The sequence below is a fragment of the Phyllostomus hastatus genome, unplaced genomic scaffold (genome assembly GCF_019186645.2).
Source record: "Phyllostomus hastatus isolate PE091 unplaced genomic scaffold, TTU_PhHast_1.1 phas_scaffold_21, whole genome shotgun sequence".
Taxonomy (NCBI): Eukaryota; Metazoa; Chordata; class Mammalia; order Chiroptera; family Phyllostomidae; genus Phyllostomus; species Phyllostomus hastatus.
This window is the reverse complement of record NW_025334017.1, coordinates 19485830-19504362: the sequence shown is the minus strand read 5'-3', so window position 1 is coordinate 19504362 and position 18533 is coordinate 19485830. Positions and strand designations below refer to the sequence as shown.

Below are 18533 nucleotides of genomic sequence, written 5' to 3'. Positions count from 1 at the left end.
ATATGTAGTGTTAGAAATTACTTCAGTCCCTCTATGCAATGAGTTAGGTATAAAGAAATATATATTAGAGGAAACAAACCTTTGAGAACAAGAGAGTAAACATAAGTGCAACTGATCACTTTTGTAACACCCATCATTGTTTAATATACTAAAGGCCTCTACACAATCTTCAGCAATTAAAGATGCAAACCATTTCATTGAGACTATATTAGAGAAAGCATTTACCATTCAGCCCAAAATAAACAAATTTATATTTTCCTTTATTCATATTTACCAACCATTAAAATAAGACATCAAAGGTACCTTGCTACCATCTCCTGTGTTTACTAAACTCATCAAATGAATTTGTTCTAAAACGTCTTTTATCTAACGTGCTAACAGTCTTCAAATACTCCACACCCAACTAAGTTGACAGTAAACCCCGTCTCCCCTGGCTTTAGCATCCCCAAGTTCTCCCCTTTCCTGTCTAGGTCCAAATGCCAATGAACAGAAAAGTGAGCTTAAGCTCACTCTATACATGCTTTCATTTTGTCACTAAGTAGATGTACAGGAGAGTTTTCACAAGGATAGAGGGTAATGTCTGAACCCATCCCCATCCAAGATGGGTCCTCGAGAGTGTGAGCCCTGGGGCGAACTGTGGTGTGTGCCACATATCTTACTCTGACAAAACCAGGTAGGGTGAAGATCAGACTTCACAAGAGCAACAAACAACCAGAGCACAGATGAAAGGAGGGAAAGGTGTCCCTTCTGGACAACATCCATTCTCCTCCCTCCATTTCTCTTCAGGGACCAGTCCTTTCCTATCTCAGTCCAGGGGATTCTTGCAATGCTTCCACCACTTGTAGTTCCAGAGATGATGCGTGTGATCCAGGCCAGGCCAATCCAGAGTAACAAAGAGGCTATTTTCTGATCTCGCTAGTATAGTTGGGGAAAAGAAACTCTATTACAACTGCTGAGAAGATAGACGGTTTGTTAACCTGGAGTTGCCAGGCCTCGTATTGCTACCACACAGCGAGAGGTCTCTCCTGGTTGTCATTAATACCTAATATCTTCCCTTCTTGAGTAATACAACCTCCCCAGACTTTTACTGGGAACATGGCCACCCACATCGAGACTATATTCCCCAGCGTGCACTGCACCCTGTGTGACCATATGGCTATGTTCTGATGACTGGGATGTAGGTAGAAGTGATGAGTACACTTCCAGGCTGTGGCCTCAAAAGGAGTGGTATGTCCTCACCTCGATTCTTCCTCCCGGCTGGGAGACAGCAAAGGTGGAGCCACAGGTAAGAGCTGCAGGAGAGCAAGGCAGAGCCATCCCACCAGCCCTGTCTTGGGACTTTTATGTCAGAGGTAAATAAGACTTCTAGTTCTTTTGAGCCACTATATTTGGGGATCTCTTCTTCACAACAGGTTAGCTGTTACCTCATTAGGGTAAGGCCTGGGAGTGAATCTATCAAGAGAAAGTTACTTTGAAAGATATAAATAAAAGCTAAAGCCTGCTAACATTCCTTAAGGCTCTTGACGCAGCAGGCCTGAAGACAGACTACTTCGGGACTTCATTATCTGAGCCGAAAGTTCCTTTTTATTGCCTATGCCAGTCTGAGTTGGGACTTTTGTTACCTGTCCAACCGTAGGTAGTTAATTAGTTGTTAAGGAAGGGGAGCAAAGAGAATTAGATGTAGAATTTAATAAAGCGGGGAGCAAGAGCCTGTTTGCCTCACCAGGAAACTACAGCTTCACACCTCAGGGGATCCCAGCATTGCTTCGCCCAGGGGGTTAATACTCCTCCCTTCCCCTCTCTGGTACCGGATTGTTGCGGGCACAGGGCTGCCTGTTGGAGTCACGAAGGCTGCTGAAAAAAAAACATTCTGATATCTAAGTCCCACAGCCCGGGGCTCTCACTTAACTGTGCTCATGCGGTCAGGGATGTGAACCACTCAGTCGTTCTCAAATTCGAGCATGCAATAGAATCACATGGAGGGCTTTTGAAAACTCAAATTGCTGGGTCCCACCCCAGAGTTTCTGACTCGGTTGGTCTGGAAGCCCATGAATCTGCATTTCTAGCAAATTCCTAGGGGATGCAGATGCTGACCTGTCCACACTTTGAGAACCAGTGACTTAATTAATGACTCAGTGACAGATGTCTATCTCTACCGAGAACAAACACTTCTGTCTGCAAACTGGAGTACGTCGATGCTCTGGGACAGACACATTTAACCCTACTGTCTCCAAAATAATAAACAGTAATGTTGAATTTTATTCTAGACATTAGAGACTTATTAAATGTAAAAGCCTATGAATCACTGCAAATGGCTCATTTTAACAGCTTGCTCAAGAATAATACTTCCAACTCCATTGTAGGAAAGATATATGTTGAATGGAAGTTTCTAAAGGGTCGGCATTTTAATGTTACCCAGCAGAGCAATTTTTAAAGGCTTTGAGAAGTCTAGAAGTCTTAAATGAGGCTTTTTTTCCCCCTGAGTCAATTAAAGATATCCCCTTTTATTCAAGGAATGGAAAATTGTGCTTCAGAGTTGAGTGAGGGCAAACACTCCCAAATTAGATATCTGAACAAAGTAAACTATGAATAGATTAGATAATGGGCTGCTGCTTTTTTCACTGAAGCAAGAACTAAAGACAGCTCCGATGCCTTATTCACAGGACAGCCTGAAGCACTTTCTCTTCCCTACTTCATCCGGAAACCGTACAGTTCATGGAATTAATTCGACTTGAACCAGGTCCAAGGAACTGAAGTGCAGTTACAACAAGAGGGCCATGGTTAAGATGCGTGTGTAGGGCTTACACACGATCAGTAAATTCAGAAAACTCCTACATGCATTTCCAATCGCTAAAGCACACAGTCTCTGCTCAGAGCGTGAACTCGAGCAAATGTAATAAGTTGACCAAACATGCTTTCCTGCGCCGAGGCCAAGAAGGCAAACATCCTCTGTTTCACTCAGGAAAGTTTTCCTTGGGAAAGGAAAATGTTCTGATTTTTTAAGACATCCTAAGATAAACTTAACGTATACGTATAACCTCTTGTCTGAAGAGCTCTCAAATGTATCACAGTCCACCAACATGATTATCAGAAAACCATGAGCCAGCAGAAAAAGGCGTTGAGGAGACGAGAAGAGAAAGAAGCTGGCCCTGGCTGAGTGGCTCGGTGGCTCAGAGTGTCGTCCCACACACCGAAGGGTTGTGGGTTAGATCCCCAGTCAGGGCTCATACCAAGGTTGTGGGTTCCATTCCCGATTGGAGCACATACAGAAAGCAATCAATGTTTTCTCTCTCTCTCTCTCTCTCCCTTCCGCTCTCTCTAAAAATCAATAAACATATCCTCGGGTGAGGACTTTTTAAAAAAGGAAGAAGAGCAAGCATTTCCCAGTTCTGCCTAGTTTACACAGTGACAGGTAGCAGCAGATCAGCCCTGTGAAGCCACTACGCTCCAAGCAGTCCAGGACATGCTTTAAGATGACAAAAACCTCACCTGCGCAACTTCCCTCTAAGCTGGAAGAAACCACAAAAGGAATCTGCAGCTGTGGTTTTCAAACCTGCAGGAAGTGAGAATCGCCTGGGAAGCTTTTACAAACTGACAGCAGAGCCGCAGCCCCCAGCCCCCAGCCCCGGGAGATTCTGATTTACTTGGTGCTGGGTGGGGCCCAGGCACAGACAGAGTGTGGAAGCTCCCCAGGTGAATTTCATGTGCAGAGAGGATTGAGGACCACTGACTTAGACTATGCCCTTCGCTATACGGGTGAGAACTAAGAGCTAGAGAGGTTAAATGAGTCATTTCACCAAAACACAACAGCCACGTACAAAATAAAGAAAAAGAGGACAAAATGCTGCCGCTCCCGTCTTTCCTCTCTGGTCAGTGGCACCATCATTCTTCTCAGCCTCAGGTTCACAGCCTCAAAAGAGGATCCTTTCTTCTTTGATCATGGCATCTAATGAGCCATCCTTTTCAATCAGCCTCAACGTAGAGGCTAGTGCTGACTCCACACCAGGCACTCTTCAAAATGCATGACATGCGGCAGTAACTCATTCACCCTCCCAGCATCTCTAATTGTGGCTACTGTGACTCAGCCCCTGTTTACAGATGAGGAAACTGAGGCACAGAGAGACTGAGTAACCTACCCAAAGTCATAAGGATACGGCAGAGCTGGGATTTAGAGATTCCCATTAATTCCACTCCCTCAGTTCTCTCATTACCAGACTGAAGCTTGTGGAGAGGGGTCATCAGAGTACCGTGCTACATGTTGTGAAGAAATCAGAATACAGGACAACCAACGCAAACGCAGGGTCTGACACGTGCTTCATGGGGCTGCACTCATAGACTACATTAAAAAGCGCTTGTACATTTAGATGACAGCACCATGTCAGGACTGTTTAAAGCTGGAAAAACTGAGGATCTAACTTCTGCTGGGCCACATAAAATGCAGCCTCGTCAGTAGTACGGCCGGCCCAGCAGTTGTGAGACAGTTGGAGACAGTGAATGGAGAGGTCTTGTCCTAGGTCTAAGTAGATCAGAGGACGGATTTTTAATGTTATTATCTTCTAATAAATTCATTTTTTACAAAGCACCACCGCCAAAACTTATTTCCTGATAAACCATGACTCAGATATATTTATGTTACTACTCTAAGATTTACAAAAGCAGCATTCAAGGAAAAAAAATGTTGGGAGAAAAAATGAACCTGCATCCAACGCTGGCACAAAGAACTGAGTGGAAATGTGCCTTTACCTGAGCCATTAGTGCCTCAGACTCTCTTTTCCTGGAAGGGACTGTCACATGCGAAGTATACAGTTCCAAAGCGTTCTCTCCCTCCCTTAACCCACAACAGCAGCTGCTGCCCCCAAGAGATCCACATTTACAAATCAACTTCACTTCAGTCCCTGACCTCCTAGGGCTGCCCGCTCCCTGGGCGGCCAGCTCTCCTTCCCTAACCAGCCGGACAGAAGGTGTGCAGACAGAAGGGGTAGGTGGAGCACCAGTTTGGCCAGAAATGGAGAAATGATCTAATCATCACCTTAAATTATTCATCTTGCACAAAACAAATTAACCACATTGATGCACATTGTATAACATATAGGGTATGTTCATTTGGTGTTTCTCTCATTTATTCCTCAAGCATGAGCCCAAAATAAGTTTATTTGGTACTAATCACTAATGGGGGGAACGGAAAAGAAGGAGCCTGGAGGGAAACTTAACATGGTAAGAAAAAAATAATGCACTTGCTGGCGTAGCTCGGTGGATTGAGCGTGGGCTGCGAACCAAAGTGTCGCAGGTTTGATTCCCAGTCAAGGTACTTGTCTGCCAAAGTGTCGCAGGTTCGATTCCCAGTCAGGGTACTTGTCTGGGTTGCAGGCCAGGACCCCCAGCAACCACACATTGATGTTTCTCTCTCTCTCTATCTCCCTCCCTTCCCTCACTAAGAATAAATAAACAAAAAAAATAAGAAAGCCCATTAAAAAAAAGAAAAGAAAAAAATACTAACAAGTCAGATGGCCTTAGCCCAATTTATAACTCTACCACTTACTAACCACGTGCTCTTGGACAAATCAATTAAATCTCTCTAGGTACACCTCCTTTTAAAAGTCAATTCCAGCTCTGTGATCCATTGTTACATATTGAAAAACCAGAATTCAAAAGAATATAATGAGAATCATCCCAACACTTTTATACCTCTTTCATTCAGCAGCTAAGAGTATTTGACCTTAACAGATAGGGTCCAGCTCTCACCTTTAAGAGCCCGAAGCTTCTAAAGCATGGGGAATTACCTGGTGAAATGTCAGGTTTCTTTTTCTCCTCATACAAACATCAACAGATTATCCAGGTTCTAAAAAATGTCTTGCTCACTGTATCTTCTGTAGACCTTGACACTTAGAAGCCTTTCCTTGGACAGCAGAAGAAAAAGAAAAACTGAAAATCAAGTGTTGCCAAGTCATCAATAGAACTTTTTTTTTTTTCTCCAACACACTTTGCCACTTCAGGGAAGGTGCTTTTGTTGTTCTGGCAGCAATGGCTTCTCTTCTACAAGGGGTTCTAATCCTTCTCAACTGTAATTCTCTGGCAGTTTGCATTGCTAGACATGTCTAAGCAGATGACCTCAAACTGATGAGTATTGTATACAATGCATACATTACCTGAGGACCCAACCCACCCTCAGTTACGCTAAATAACCAAAAGGTAGGTAACAGTTGCTTGCAGGTAGGTGTCATGTCATAATTTCTTTTTAACTTACAAATCAGCAAAGAATTTTGCCCTTGGTAAGTGTGTAGTAACATGAATTCGCTATTAACTGACTGACTTGGCAAGCATAAAACTTCATTTACTAATTAATCAAGACAAAAATCTAATCAAATAATATTACCAAATAAAATACCATTCTTATCTAAATGAGTTTAGAAGTGAAACCTAAAGTTAAGATTTTAACTCATTAGCAAACCTAACAGATAAGTCAGTGTTTACAATGTAAGATTCCAATTTGACCTTCTTTAAGAATTTTACAATTATAATCCCAAGTACTACATCATATTTTTAAGTTTTAACTAAAATTTCCAACTTCTATACAAGTCGAAGTCGAGCTTCAGCTGAGTGTGATTAGCCCCCTTACACTTTGAAGAACTGCACGGCTGTTCTGATGTTGAAATATGGATGATGGGGAAAGAAAAAGTATGATTCAGCATCACACCTTGCCTGATTAAAAAATAAATTGTTCATCAAGTTGTGAAAATATATGTACTTTAGGGACAAGGGTCAGAATGCAAGTGAGAACTAAGAAATATATGCATACATATTTATGCATATATAAAAAACATTCCAGAATCACTACACTAGAAAGAAAGAGAAAAAAATGTGTTTAAAAAACCCACTGTGGATAAGGTTTTGTGTTAGAAGTTTTCAATCATTACTGAGACTAATCTTCAAATTATCCAAAAATCAAATTATTATTATCCCCAGTTTCACACTGAAAAAACAAGTTCAGAGATTACAAGAAACTTCCCCATAGTCTCATGGCTTTTAAGGGATAATGCCAGCAACAGAACACTTAAGTTATTCTCTTTATTCCAAACCTCAAGGTTATCCTCTGCATTATCTAAATTTGGCGGAATATACAACCGAATCTTGGCAAGGCCAGAACTACAACTTCATATGAATTAAAATCTATATATGTTATGACCCACACTTCATTGCACTGTCACACACCTGTCACCCATGTAACTAGAGTTGCCTAACAACTCAGTAAACAGTGGCCTTATGGTTCCTAAACATGTCAAGCAAATTGAGCTATCCACGCAGATGTACAGACCCTAATATAGTAAGCCTTCAGTTAACCAGAAATTAGAGACCCTCCTGTTAACATCTTCAGGAACTTTTATTACCAGATGCTTTTCTGCATCTGTTCAGATGATCATATTTTCATCTCCCTTAAACTTAATGCCTGCATTACTTTTCTGATGTTGAAGCATTCCTGGAAAAACCCTACTTGGACTCATCATTGTTCTCTTTATAAGCTGCTGTATCTAGTTTCATGACATTTATTCAAAAGGTTGGCATCTATGGTCACAAGTGAAATTGGCCAGCAGATTTGTTTTCTTGTGCTCTCCTTGCCTGGTTTTGACATACAGCAATGTTAACCACATAAAATGAAAAAGAATAGCCTTCTGTATTCTCTACGCTCTGGGACAACAATTACTATCTGTTCCGAAGGAACAGCAGAACTTACTTGTAAAACCATCTGGGTCTGGTGCCATTTTTTATAGAAATTTTTGTTGAGATAACTGTAGGCTCACATAAAGTTGTAAGAAATAATGCAGAGAGATTTCTTGTGCCCTTTACCCAGTTTCTGCCAATGGTAACATATTATAAAACTATAGTAAATATATCACAACAAGAATATTGACATTGATATAGTCCACCAATGTTATTCAGAGTTCCCCAGTTCTACTGATATTCATTCGTGCATATGTGTGTATGTATTTACTGCTACACAATTTTATCACACGTGCAGGTCTGTGTATACATATATATAATGTATGCATATATAGTGTGTATATATACCCCATATATAATATATATTATATATATGATATATAATTTATTTAATAGAACCAAAGTTTTATTATACAGTTTTATATCCAACTTTTTTTCTATGGAAACAGTTTCTAAGTTACAAACATTCTTCAAATACATTTTAATGGCTTTATAATATTTAGTGTATAAATTATAATTTATTATTTAACCATTCCTTTATTATTGCTTCCATTTTGAACTATTCTAAATTAAATACACTTACTGTCTATGATTATTTCCTTTGGACAGATTTGCAGAGGTAAAATTACTGGAAAAGATGGGCTTTTCACATCCTAACACAGATTCATCCAGTCCCTGTAAGGTACCTTTCATGGGCCAGAAATAACCAATGGCATATTCTCTCAAGTCACCCACATTTAGAGAAAAGCTGAGTACCAGCATAAATATCCCCAATATCTCAACATAGAGCGAGGCCACCCCAGGTCGGGAAAGGGAGCCCCGGTGAGAAAAGGCAGGATGAATCGTGCACATCCTGGGCTGCACTCTCGGCTGGCACTTATCAGATGGGCCGGGACAGAGTGCCGAACCCCAACACGTCGCAAGCAGAACACCCGGAATCAGAGTAACGGCAACAAACCTGTGACACGGAGCATGAACGCGCCACTGGGTTAGAAGCTCCTACCTATTTTGTCTCGCATAATCTTAAGAACCTATTTTAGGATATTCCATTTTACAGATGAAAAAACCGAGCAGAGAGATTAAGAAACTTGCCCAAGGTAAACGAAGCAAGCGGCTTCAAACCCAGAAAGTCTGACTTCCAGTGCCCATGCTCTCAACCACCTCCCACGCTTCCCGCCCACTTCCAGTCTCGCTTGCGGTCTCCTCTGCGCTTGCCCTGGCTCCAGGACTCCGCAGAGGAAGCAACGGGAAGGTCCCCGTTAGAGGCTCCACTCTGGAAACGAATGTTGAGGCCAGAAACGAAACGAGAAGCCTGATATCCCTCCATAACTTCTGCCTTAAAAAGCCCTCAAAACTACAGTCTCTCTTCTTCTATCCACAGTGAAAGCAAATTCTGTCACATCAGGTGGTCTTCATGCTATTCTGGCTTCTATCAGAAAATATCCTGGAAAATGCAAGACACTACCAGATCATCAGCATTCAGAGCGATGTATATAACCCTAACACCCAACAAATACTCAATTCAAGATAACTAATTAATCAGCTATTAGAAATGACTTAACTTTTCTGTAGTGTGAATGAATTCCTTGCTTTAATAATAAAATAATAAGTACTTGACAGGAGCTTAATAATTACTTATTGATTAGGTTAATCGTAACATTTCTCTAATCACACCGTGAAGCACACAGAAAAAATAAATATTAAAGACAGAAAGTTCCTCCAGTTCATTCCATCATTTTATAGATGGGGAAGCTAAGGTCTCAGATGGATTAAGGTAGTTCATTAAATGTGTGCAAAGCCTTACTCTTTGCCCTAAATATTATATATTTATTTTTAGTCATTACATTTCATCATAAATCATACACAAATACATATCTAACATTTACTCATTTGGGAGTAAGAACTTGAAAAAATAACTTTTCTTGTAATAACTGAATATTTTGTTTCATGTGTCATTCTTACATAAGACAAGATTCTATGCACTGCGCATTCTCCTTAAATATTGGTACTGTTTGTATGTAATACACCCATATCACCATAAGAAAATAAACATCAACCTGTTAGAGCGCGTATTTCCTGCATTTGTGACATTACTGTTTTCTGACATTTTTCACAAAACAGATTCAACAGCAGAGGAAAGAAACATGAACACATATCTTGTCTTTAGTGACATTATTCCTTTATAGCTTGGAGCCCACGACCACAGGAACTGGCTCTACATCACCGGCGGCACACCAGTGGGCCTCACTCGACTGATAGGAAATTCAAATGGCAAATCTCCAAAGATTTCAAGGCTGCTCCCTTTCTCCCAGTCCTACCCATTTTTTGAGATCCCTTGGAAAAAGACATTCGCAATTCTATTTCAACAGTCTTCTTTCCTATTCACAGGCAGTCACCCCTCTAGCCTTCTTGCTCAAGCGAATGCCGCCCTAGAAACAGACTTGTCAAAACCCCAGGAAGATTTTCAAGAGTAAGATCCAAAGCTCAACTTGTTAAAAGGAGACATGTCATGCATGTCCACCCTTAAAAAAATACTCCTTTTTCAGTGCCCAGCTTCCCAGCTCTCCCTCACCACCCCTGCGGCCTCATTCTAGGTGACCACCAGCACTCCAGCACGCAACACACACATTAACTCTCTCCTTCCTACTTGCCGGCACCCCGTCCAGCCGAAGGAAACGGGGAAGCATGAATGTACACTGATGATGTGAAGGACGATGTCATAGCTTGTTTATTCCTCAGACCAACACTGCAATGTTGATGAAACTGAGGTCTATAGAGTCAAAACTGTCGAATGAGCCCAGGTCTGCCCCCGCAATACTGGATTTAGCTGATCCTAGACCGCACTGCCCAAAGCAGCCAGAGGGAAGCAAGCTCCAGCAGGACCAACCAACCCGTTACAGGCTCACTTCAGCAGCAGCATCAACAGCTGTTCACCACAGGAGTCAAAGGTGTGGAAACAAGGGCCCTCCACTCAGGTGGCACCAACCTCTCTAGAATGTCAGAGGTCTAAGAGGCCATAAGAATATCTTCTCGGCAAAACAAGCCTAAAGAAAATTTTTAAAAGAACACTTTTTACCTCTGCCTTAAGCTCCATTCCTACGCTGCCATGTTATAAAGGCATTCTTAGGTCCCATTTATACACACGTGTGATTTTTTAAAATTACTCAAGAGTTTAGTGGCAAAACTGAGGAAGTGGCAAAGCACCAGCATCTGAACTCAGATGTGTCCACCTTCCATGTCTAACTGCTGTGCACTCTACCCTAGTTTCCCAGGTCACAGAGCTACTTACCACACGGAGCCCTGGGATAAAGCCAAATAGCATGGAATCAGGGGTAAAATGTGTAACGGGTGTTTCCCACATGTGGCTGATTCATGAGAATCATCTGACATGCTTCATAAAAGTATAGACCAATCCACCCCTTTTTTAGACTTTATTTATTTATTTTTAGAGAGAGGGGAAGGGAAGGAGAAAGAGAGGGAGAAAAACATCAATGGGTGGTTGCCTTTCGAGTGCCCCCTACTGGGGACCTGGCCCATAACCCAGGCATGTGCCCTCACTGGGACTCAAACTGGCGACCCTTTGGTTCACAGGTCCATGTTCAATCCACTGAGCCACACCAGCCAGGGCCCCTTTCATATTTCTAATTGTGCAGTTCTGAGAGGAGGTCTTGAAATCGGTATTTTTATATACTTTCAGTGATTCTGACCTTTAGTCCACCTGACTACTTACAGAAAGATAAAAACAACTGCTGGATCATTCATGTAGAGCTATTTGGAACTTGTACTTGAATCAGCAGAGTTTAAAAGGAGAAACAGTGAAGAAGTCATGTCCCAGGAACATTCCCAACAGTGCAACAGGTAGGCTATAGCCCAGAAGCATGACCGAGAGTAATCAAGGGGCTGTAAGCCAGAAGGAGCAATATTAAGGAGCATCTTATAAATCTGGCGGAGATAGTTCTACTCCATACCAGGATAACAAGAAAACACGGAGTTTATGGGGCATGGGCAATACAATCAAAGTGATGTAGGATAAATCAAAGAGCAGATGAGCCTCTGAGCCAGGAAGGGCAACTGCAAGGCTGTGGACATGGAGACATGAGCTGGCAAGGCCCCAAGAGAGAAGAAACTGAAGAGGAAACTGTCTGGATCACTAGAATGAGAGCTCCCAAAAGACGGAGGGATTTGCTCCCTGCTTTATCCTGAGCACTTTGTAAGGGCTGAATAAATATTTGTGGAGCGAACAACATGCAGGTGGATTTAGAGGCCAAATGGATGTGGAAGTCAACAAAGATAAATGCGTCAAGGACATCTTTAAGATTCAAATCCAAAAGACTACGATTAAGAGATGATCCGGGCATGGATGACTAAAAAGTTAAATAAGAGCAGTTGTTTTCAGCAAAGGCTCTTCTTCATGACTTCTTGCTTTTCTTTACAACTTTATTTTGGCTTCTGGTCCATGAAAGAATTCAGTGATTTTGAGATGCTGTAATGTACTGTTGACAGTGGCATAAACAGCAAGTCTTCTGTTTCGGGAAGAAGAAAATGATGGGTGAGATCTTTCAGTGTGATTTAGGGCCAGTCTCATGAGACTCTCAACTCAGATAACATTCCACACGTGACCTATTGGATCACTGCCCGCTGACACGCCAACAGCACAGGGGCCTGACCAGACTCCCCACACACCTGAATGACAAAGGCGGCCAAGCTCTATGTGGCTGGGTCAGCCTCAGGGGTCTTGCCAACCTAAGGAGACCCCAGGCCACCTACAGCTGGCCAGTCAGGTCTCTGGGGGATTCGGGAGGCTTGAGAACGAGTCCTACCTGGGGAAAAAAACTAAACGATCCATTGAAATCTTCTCCAAACTAATGATTCTTCAAGGCACAATTTGAGTATCATGTTACTCAGTCTTTCGCAAAGTGAGCACCATCAAAACTTGATGTACCAGGTTCCAGAAGTAAGGGTTGGGGGGCATACTCAAATTCCTTCCAGGGCACCCTTCTTCTGCAAGTCTGATCTTGTAAGATCTCTCCTTCTTAAATGACATCTAGCTACTGGTAACACGCAACTAACAGAGAAAGAGCCCTTGTTTCTATAAAGTTCCCCAGCAAAAGGAATTTGTTTCATTACTCAAACAGCCAACATATATATTTTTAAAGAACTGCAAAAGTTTATATGGTTCCAATTTTATTTTTCCTTCTAATGCAAACTTTTCAAAGCCTGCCTTTCATAACACACTGAGAGGAAATGCATGGGTCCAAATGACTTGACAGTTTCTTTTAATTTACATACATCTAAGCATATGTATAAAATTCCACTAGTTCAAAACACTTCCTTTTTAAAAACATATTTCCAGTTCCAATTATGCATTTATAACAGTCTGCAATATATGATTTCTAAAGCTAAACAGTCATGAAAAAAACGGACAGAGAAACAGCAGCATATCACTACTGCCACACTCAGTCAGCCTTTCCCCTTGCACTGCCTTCCGCAGCGAAAAGTCCTAACCTGCCGGCGGAAAGTATGAATGCATGACCACAAAGGGGCTGTCCCTGCGGTTCCCAGCGTTCGTCAGTAAAGGAAGGGTCACCAGTTCCTTTTCACAGACAGCTTTGAGCCTTGGTTCCTGAGATTCTTCTCTTTTTTTTTTACCCTTAAGCTTACTTTAAACTAAAGAATTCACTAACTGCAGGCATTTTTCCTTTCTTCCTTGTAAAGAGAGACTTAGAAGATCACTACTTTTAACTCCCAGGAAACAGAAGCAGTTTTCAAATCAAAATGTGAGGCCCTGGAAATACTGTGCTATAATGACTAAGTGTTTAAAAATTAAACCTTTCAACATTGTATACACTTATGGTGCTATACATGAAACAAACACAGAGTTAAAAGTAATGTAAATGCACTATTAGCTACCCTGGGCTTTGAAACAGCTTCAATTGAGAATGACTGACTCACTGCCTAACAAAGAAAGACTCTCTGCTGGAGTCTCCAAGTTGACATTTTAAAAATATCTAGTCACTCTTTTGGATGATATTCCAATTACTGAAAACAGTATCTACCACAGTGAAGCAGCTCACTTGGAAAGCATTCAATTCAGGTTGGACATGAGAAATATTTGAACCCCAAAAATGCATTCAGGAAAAAGGCACCACTGGGGAAGACAGGTGTTGTGCAGCCAGAAAGCTTCCTTTGGGAGTACTGTCTGGTTTATGCAAAAACCCAGAGAGGAAGAAAATAGAGACATTCTTTTTTCTAGAATCCCCAAATAGTAACATTTCTTAGCAAATCCTAAACAAATCACAGCAAAAAGACTCCCTTAACCCTGAACTGCTTTTTTAGGCAGGCTTTGCTTGAAAACCTTTAGATGGAGTTCTCCCTTTGCCCTGTTTTGCAACAAGATGAGCACTAATGTTTTTTTTTCCTGAAATAAACAGAGAATCTCTACCCTTTTGTGTACAACGAGCCAAAGTTCAAAACTGGCTGGGAGACTACTAATCCCAGTGGATTAAAGAGCTTTGCCGAAGAGAAATAATACCGATAAGGTTCAGAGTTCTATTTTACAGCCTGAGCAGCCAAATACTCAACTATTCTGTGCAGTGTTCAATTCTACATACTCTTCAATCTCCAGTAATCTATGGGGATCTGCCAATCCACACAGACTCCCACACTGACGAAAAATCTTCATCTGCTGCTCAGTGCCAAAGAGGTTTCCCAATCCTAGATTGCCTCAGCTCAAAAAAGAAGGGGGAAGTCCAGAGGGGAGGGGAAAAACACACTATCCCCAGAGATGACATTACTTGTCTTGCAAGAGACATTTAAGTTCATTAGAAATGGACAAGGTATTAGGTGGCAAAAGGAGGAGATATGGGGAACGAGAAAACACAGCTGTACTCCCTGAACGAGACCCCAAGCAGCACTGAGACTGCAGAGGTAATCGCGGGTGCTTGGGCTTCCACCTGGTCCCGCAATGCTCAAGGCGCCCAGGTAGGGGCCGCCAGGGACCAGCGGAAGCCCAGAAGACAGCTCCCATTAGAGGGCGCTCTTTGGACAACATAGGGAAACAAGCTCCAGCCACTGAAACCCACCCAAAGGAGAAATCAAGTTCCCTCTGCCGGAAACCAAGTGCCTGCAGCTTGCAGGGATTAGGTGAAGAGACTCCTCAGGGCCTTGAGTGCACCCCAGCCGGGGCCAGCGACAGCGAGCGTAGTGGCTGGAAGCCTGCCTTGCGGGCTGGAAGCCTGGATCTCGGAGCTGCCACGCCACCCGAGGCGGAGCGGTGTCACACGCATCCCGCTTCGCCCTGCACACTGTACTCAGCGCAGTCAGTATTAAAATGTCCTCCTGCCCCTCAGGGCCCGTGGGCCTCCCTTAGTCCTTCAAGAAATTAGGGGACGCCGCAGGACCAGGATTCCAGCGACCGGTGCCCCAGCACTCCCCGGCCGTTTAGCTAACCCCCGCGGGAATGCAGACTGCGCCTCCACGGGTAGCATTTCCACATGGTGTCTGCTCCCTCACGCCAACCACGGAGAACATCAAACAAAAGAACTTTTGCAAACTTTCCTCTCCCAATACTCGAGACTTTCTTAAATCAGGGCCACCTCTCCCCAGAACTTGCATTCAATCGAGTAGGAGAGCTGGCATGGGGAGATGCTGTGCAGAGGAAGGGACCTCAAAGTTTCCTGGTCGCCCCTGGGTCTCAGGGAGCCCGCGGAGAGAACCCGTTCCCTTGCAAACCCTCTCTGGGTTCCCGTCTCCAGCCACCCTTTCCCCTTTGGTCTTTCCCGGGTGATGCAGCAAGACTCTACGACGGTGAAGAAATTGGTAGTGACTTCAGGGGCCTCTGCGGTTTGACAAAACTGCGATTCTCGTGCCCTCATCCCCAGGGACCTCGGGACAACTCCAGCCAGCGGTGCTTTACTGTGGGGAGGGAAGGCGAAAAAGGGTGGAGGAGCGAGTGCATTTGTTCCTGCAGCTCCCTGGGGGTGTGGGAAGTGAGAACCCCCAAGTGGCGCTCTCAGATTCCTGCTGGTGCCACGGACTCTTCTCGGCCTCGAACACCCCTAAAAGGCGCGCGCGATCCCCTCCTGGCCCACTCACCGACTCCGCGGACACGCAGGCCACCAAGCCCAAGGTGAGCAGAATCCAAGCGCGCTGCATATTCCCCGAAGACTGGCTGGGAGCCGCTGCTTGCAACAAGGGCGAAAGGAATCCCCTTGCCCAGCACCAGGCACAGCCACGCAGAGGGATCCGGAGCAGGAGGCTCCTGCTCAATGCACCGGCGCGCTCGCTGCCTCCTCCTGCTTCAGCTCCCGGGTCTTCGGCTGCGCCCCGGGAACGCGGTTCCTTTTCACTTGTTGGTTTCTGCACTCCTGGCACCGAGTTGTTGCTCGGGGGAATCTGCTCTCTGGAGCTCTTCTAGCTCTGCTGTTATTTCACTCCTCCGCGGACTCCTTCCCGGCGTCGCAACTCAGCTTCTTTTCTTGAAGAATAAATTAGATGGCTTGGAATGTAGCTACAGCTGAAGTTTGGGGGCAGAGCAGTAGGGGTGCGCTCCGCGCGGCTGGAGCTCCGGGAGTATCTGGAGAGAAGCGCGGTAGAGGGCGGCTGGTGGCTCAGCCGCTGCGCCCCTCCTCTCTCCGCGCCACCGCCTCCCTCTCGGGGTCCTCCTCCTCTCCTCCTCTCCTCCTCTGCTCCTGCTCCCTCCCTCCCTCGCAACCAAGCGGACTGCTCCGGGCGCCTCCGGGCGTCTGGGGGAGAGGAGGCGGCAATGTGACTCCTAGCTAAACCCGAGAGAAATTCCTACGGGATTACGCCGGGATTGGCAGCCCCGGGGACCAGTGGGCGCGGGCGGCTAGGTGTTTTACTGCTCTGAGTCGGTCTGTCTGCAACCAGTACTCCAGTGCTCTTCATGTTCTCGCGCTCCTTTCCCCTTCTCTCCCCGCTTTTCCTCTCTCCTCCCTATGCTCTTTTCTCCATACTCTTTTCTTCTCTATTTTGTTTTCTCGCCACTTTCATTTTTCTGGAGAAAGATCAGTGAAGCAACGAGAGACATATTTAGCTTTTCTGCCTGCGAGAATTAGACCAGTAGGGAAAAAAAAAATACTGCTTTGAGAGTTGGAAAAATACATACACAAAGTTTACAGATGCCTTTAAGCAGTGTGTAGTGTTTATAAATGTCCAATTGCGGAAAATTGTATTTGAAAAGAAGACAATGCAGGTAAAAAAAAGTGTACTAAAAGTATTTCCCACCCCAGCCCCCCACCCCCACCTTGCCAAAAGAAAAGTGGAGGAAGACGCCTATAAACCTAAAATGCAACACTTTCAAAGTTCATAATTTCATTAAGGGCCTAAGTACCGTTTCTGCCTCACACGCAGTTTAAGCCCCTAGGGCATTTCATAAGCTTCATTTCAGCACAGAGGTGTTAACATTTGGAAGCTACAAATAGGATAGTTTGATGAAAAATTGGATGGGGACCCTGAATAATAACAGATTTAAGAGAACTTCAAAGAAAAGAGGGATAAAGTAATTTCTAGTTTGAAGAAAATAATGAGCATGTATTTCCCAAATGAAAGTAATTGATCTGAAATATTTTGTTTTATTTTTTTTTTAATTCCACGTCTAGGGTATACCACAACACGTCAAATGCTTATCGCATTCCATCTTCTAACACTATTTTTCTCTCTCACTTACAGAGTAAATGAATTATGGAGCCGTTCTGCTTCTGGAATGCCATCTTCAGGAGACCAGAGACCTTTCGGTCTGGTCCACCACTGTTTTCTCATTCCTGGTACAAAAGACACACAATAAATAGTTATTGAGTAAATTTTGTTCTAAAACTCAATCTAGCCCTGTCAAGGTGGCTTGGATGGAGTGTCCTCCAGAACACCAAAAGGTTGCAGGTTTGATCCCTGGTGGGGGCGCATGCAGAAGGTAAACTCGTGGTGCACATGGGCTCTCTCTCTCTCTCAAATCTATAAACATATCCTCCAGTGAGGATTACAAATCAGTCTATAGTGCATAAGACTTGCATCCAAAAGATACATAGATGTCGCTATGCAGATAATACTCTAAGTAATACTCTAAGATAATGTATGATAATACTCTAAGTGAGAATACAATGTCTTAGCAACGTTCCACTGTAAGGAATCTAAAAGAAAGAAATTTAGAGAACTGGAGAGTTACAACTCAAAGTTGGAGACATCCGGCTGGTGGCTTTTGAGTGCTAACTATGAAGCTCCCCATGGGAAAAATTGAAGGCGTTGTCAGCCAGAAGGGTAATATGGAGAAGTGGAAGAGTGAGCAAAGAAGAATGAAAAAGATCAGGGCACTGGAAGTCGTAACATTGGATGCTTCTGATTCCACAGAAAGTGAACTAGCACCTCTGAATTAATGTGGGTCCTGGTTGGTTTGTGAAAGAATGAATTAGGACCATATTTTTCATAAGCAGTTCTTGTGGATTGAAGAATTTCATAAGGAGAGACTTCTGAAAGGAGGTTCTAAAAAATGAGAAAGCCATAAAATGTCACCTCTGTCTCCCAAAGAAACCCAATCTGCTCCTCAGCCTCCAAGCAAGATCATACCCCATTCTCTCCCAATGGTTAGAGTCCATAAAATACATTAAAGTTCCAATAAAAAGGGAAAATGCATTCATTCACTGGGTCTCGCAGTTTTTGCTGCCTATTGGGGCATCCCACCTAACAAGAAGCATGGTGGTTTTTCTTTGCTTCAACGTGGCCAAAGATTGCTGAAACTGAATAAGCAGATGCATCTGTTGAAGCAATGTATCTATCCATGTGCCTGAAGACACATCCCAAGGCTC

The 18533-nt window shown here is 43.6% G+C and overlaps 1 protein-coding gene across 1 annotated transcript in view; it reads right to left on the bottom strand.

Moving 5' to 3' along the window:
* SDC2 (syndecan 2) overlaps positions 1-16439 on the bottom strand; it is a 109788-nt gene extending 93349 nt beyond the window's left edge. The window contains exon 1 of the mRNA XM_045861413.1: positions 15811-16439. Coding sequence (XP_045717369.1) covers positions 15811-15870 — 60 coding nt within the window. The 5' untranslated portion in view covers positions 15871-16439. The remainder of the gene's footprint in view (positions 1-15810) is intronic.
* Between the last annotated feature and the right edge of the window lie 2094 nt (positions 16440-18533).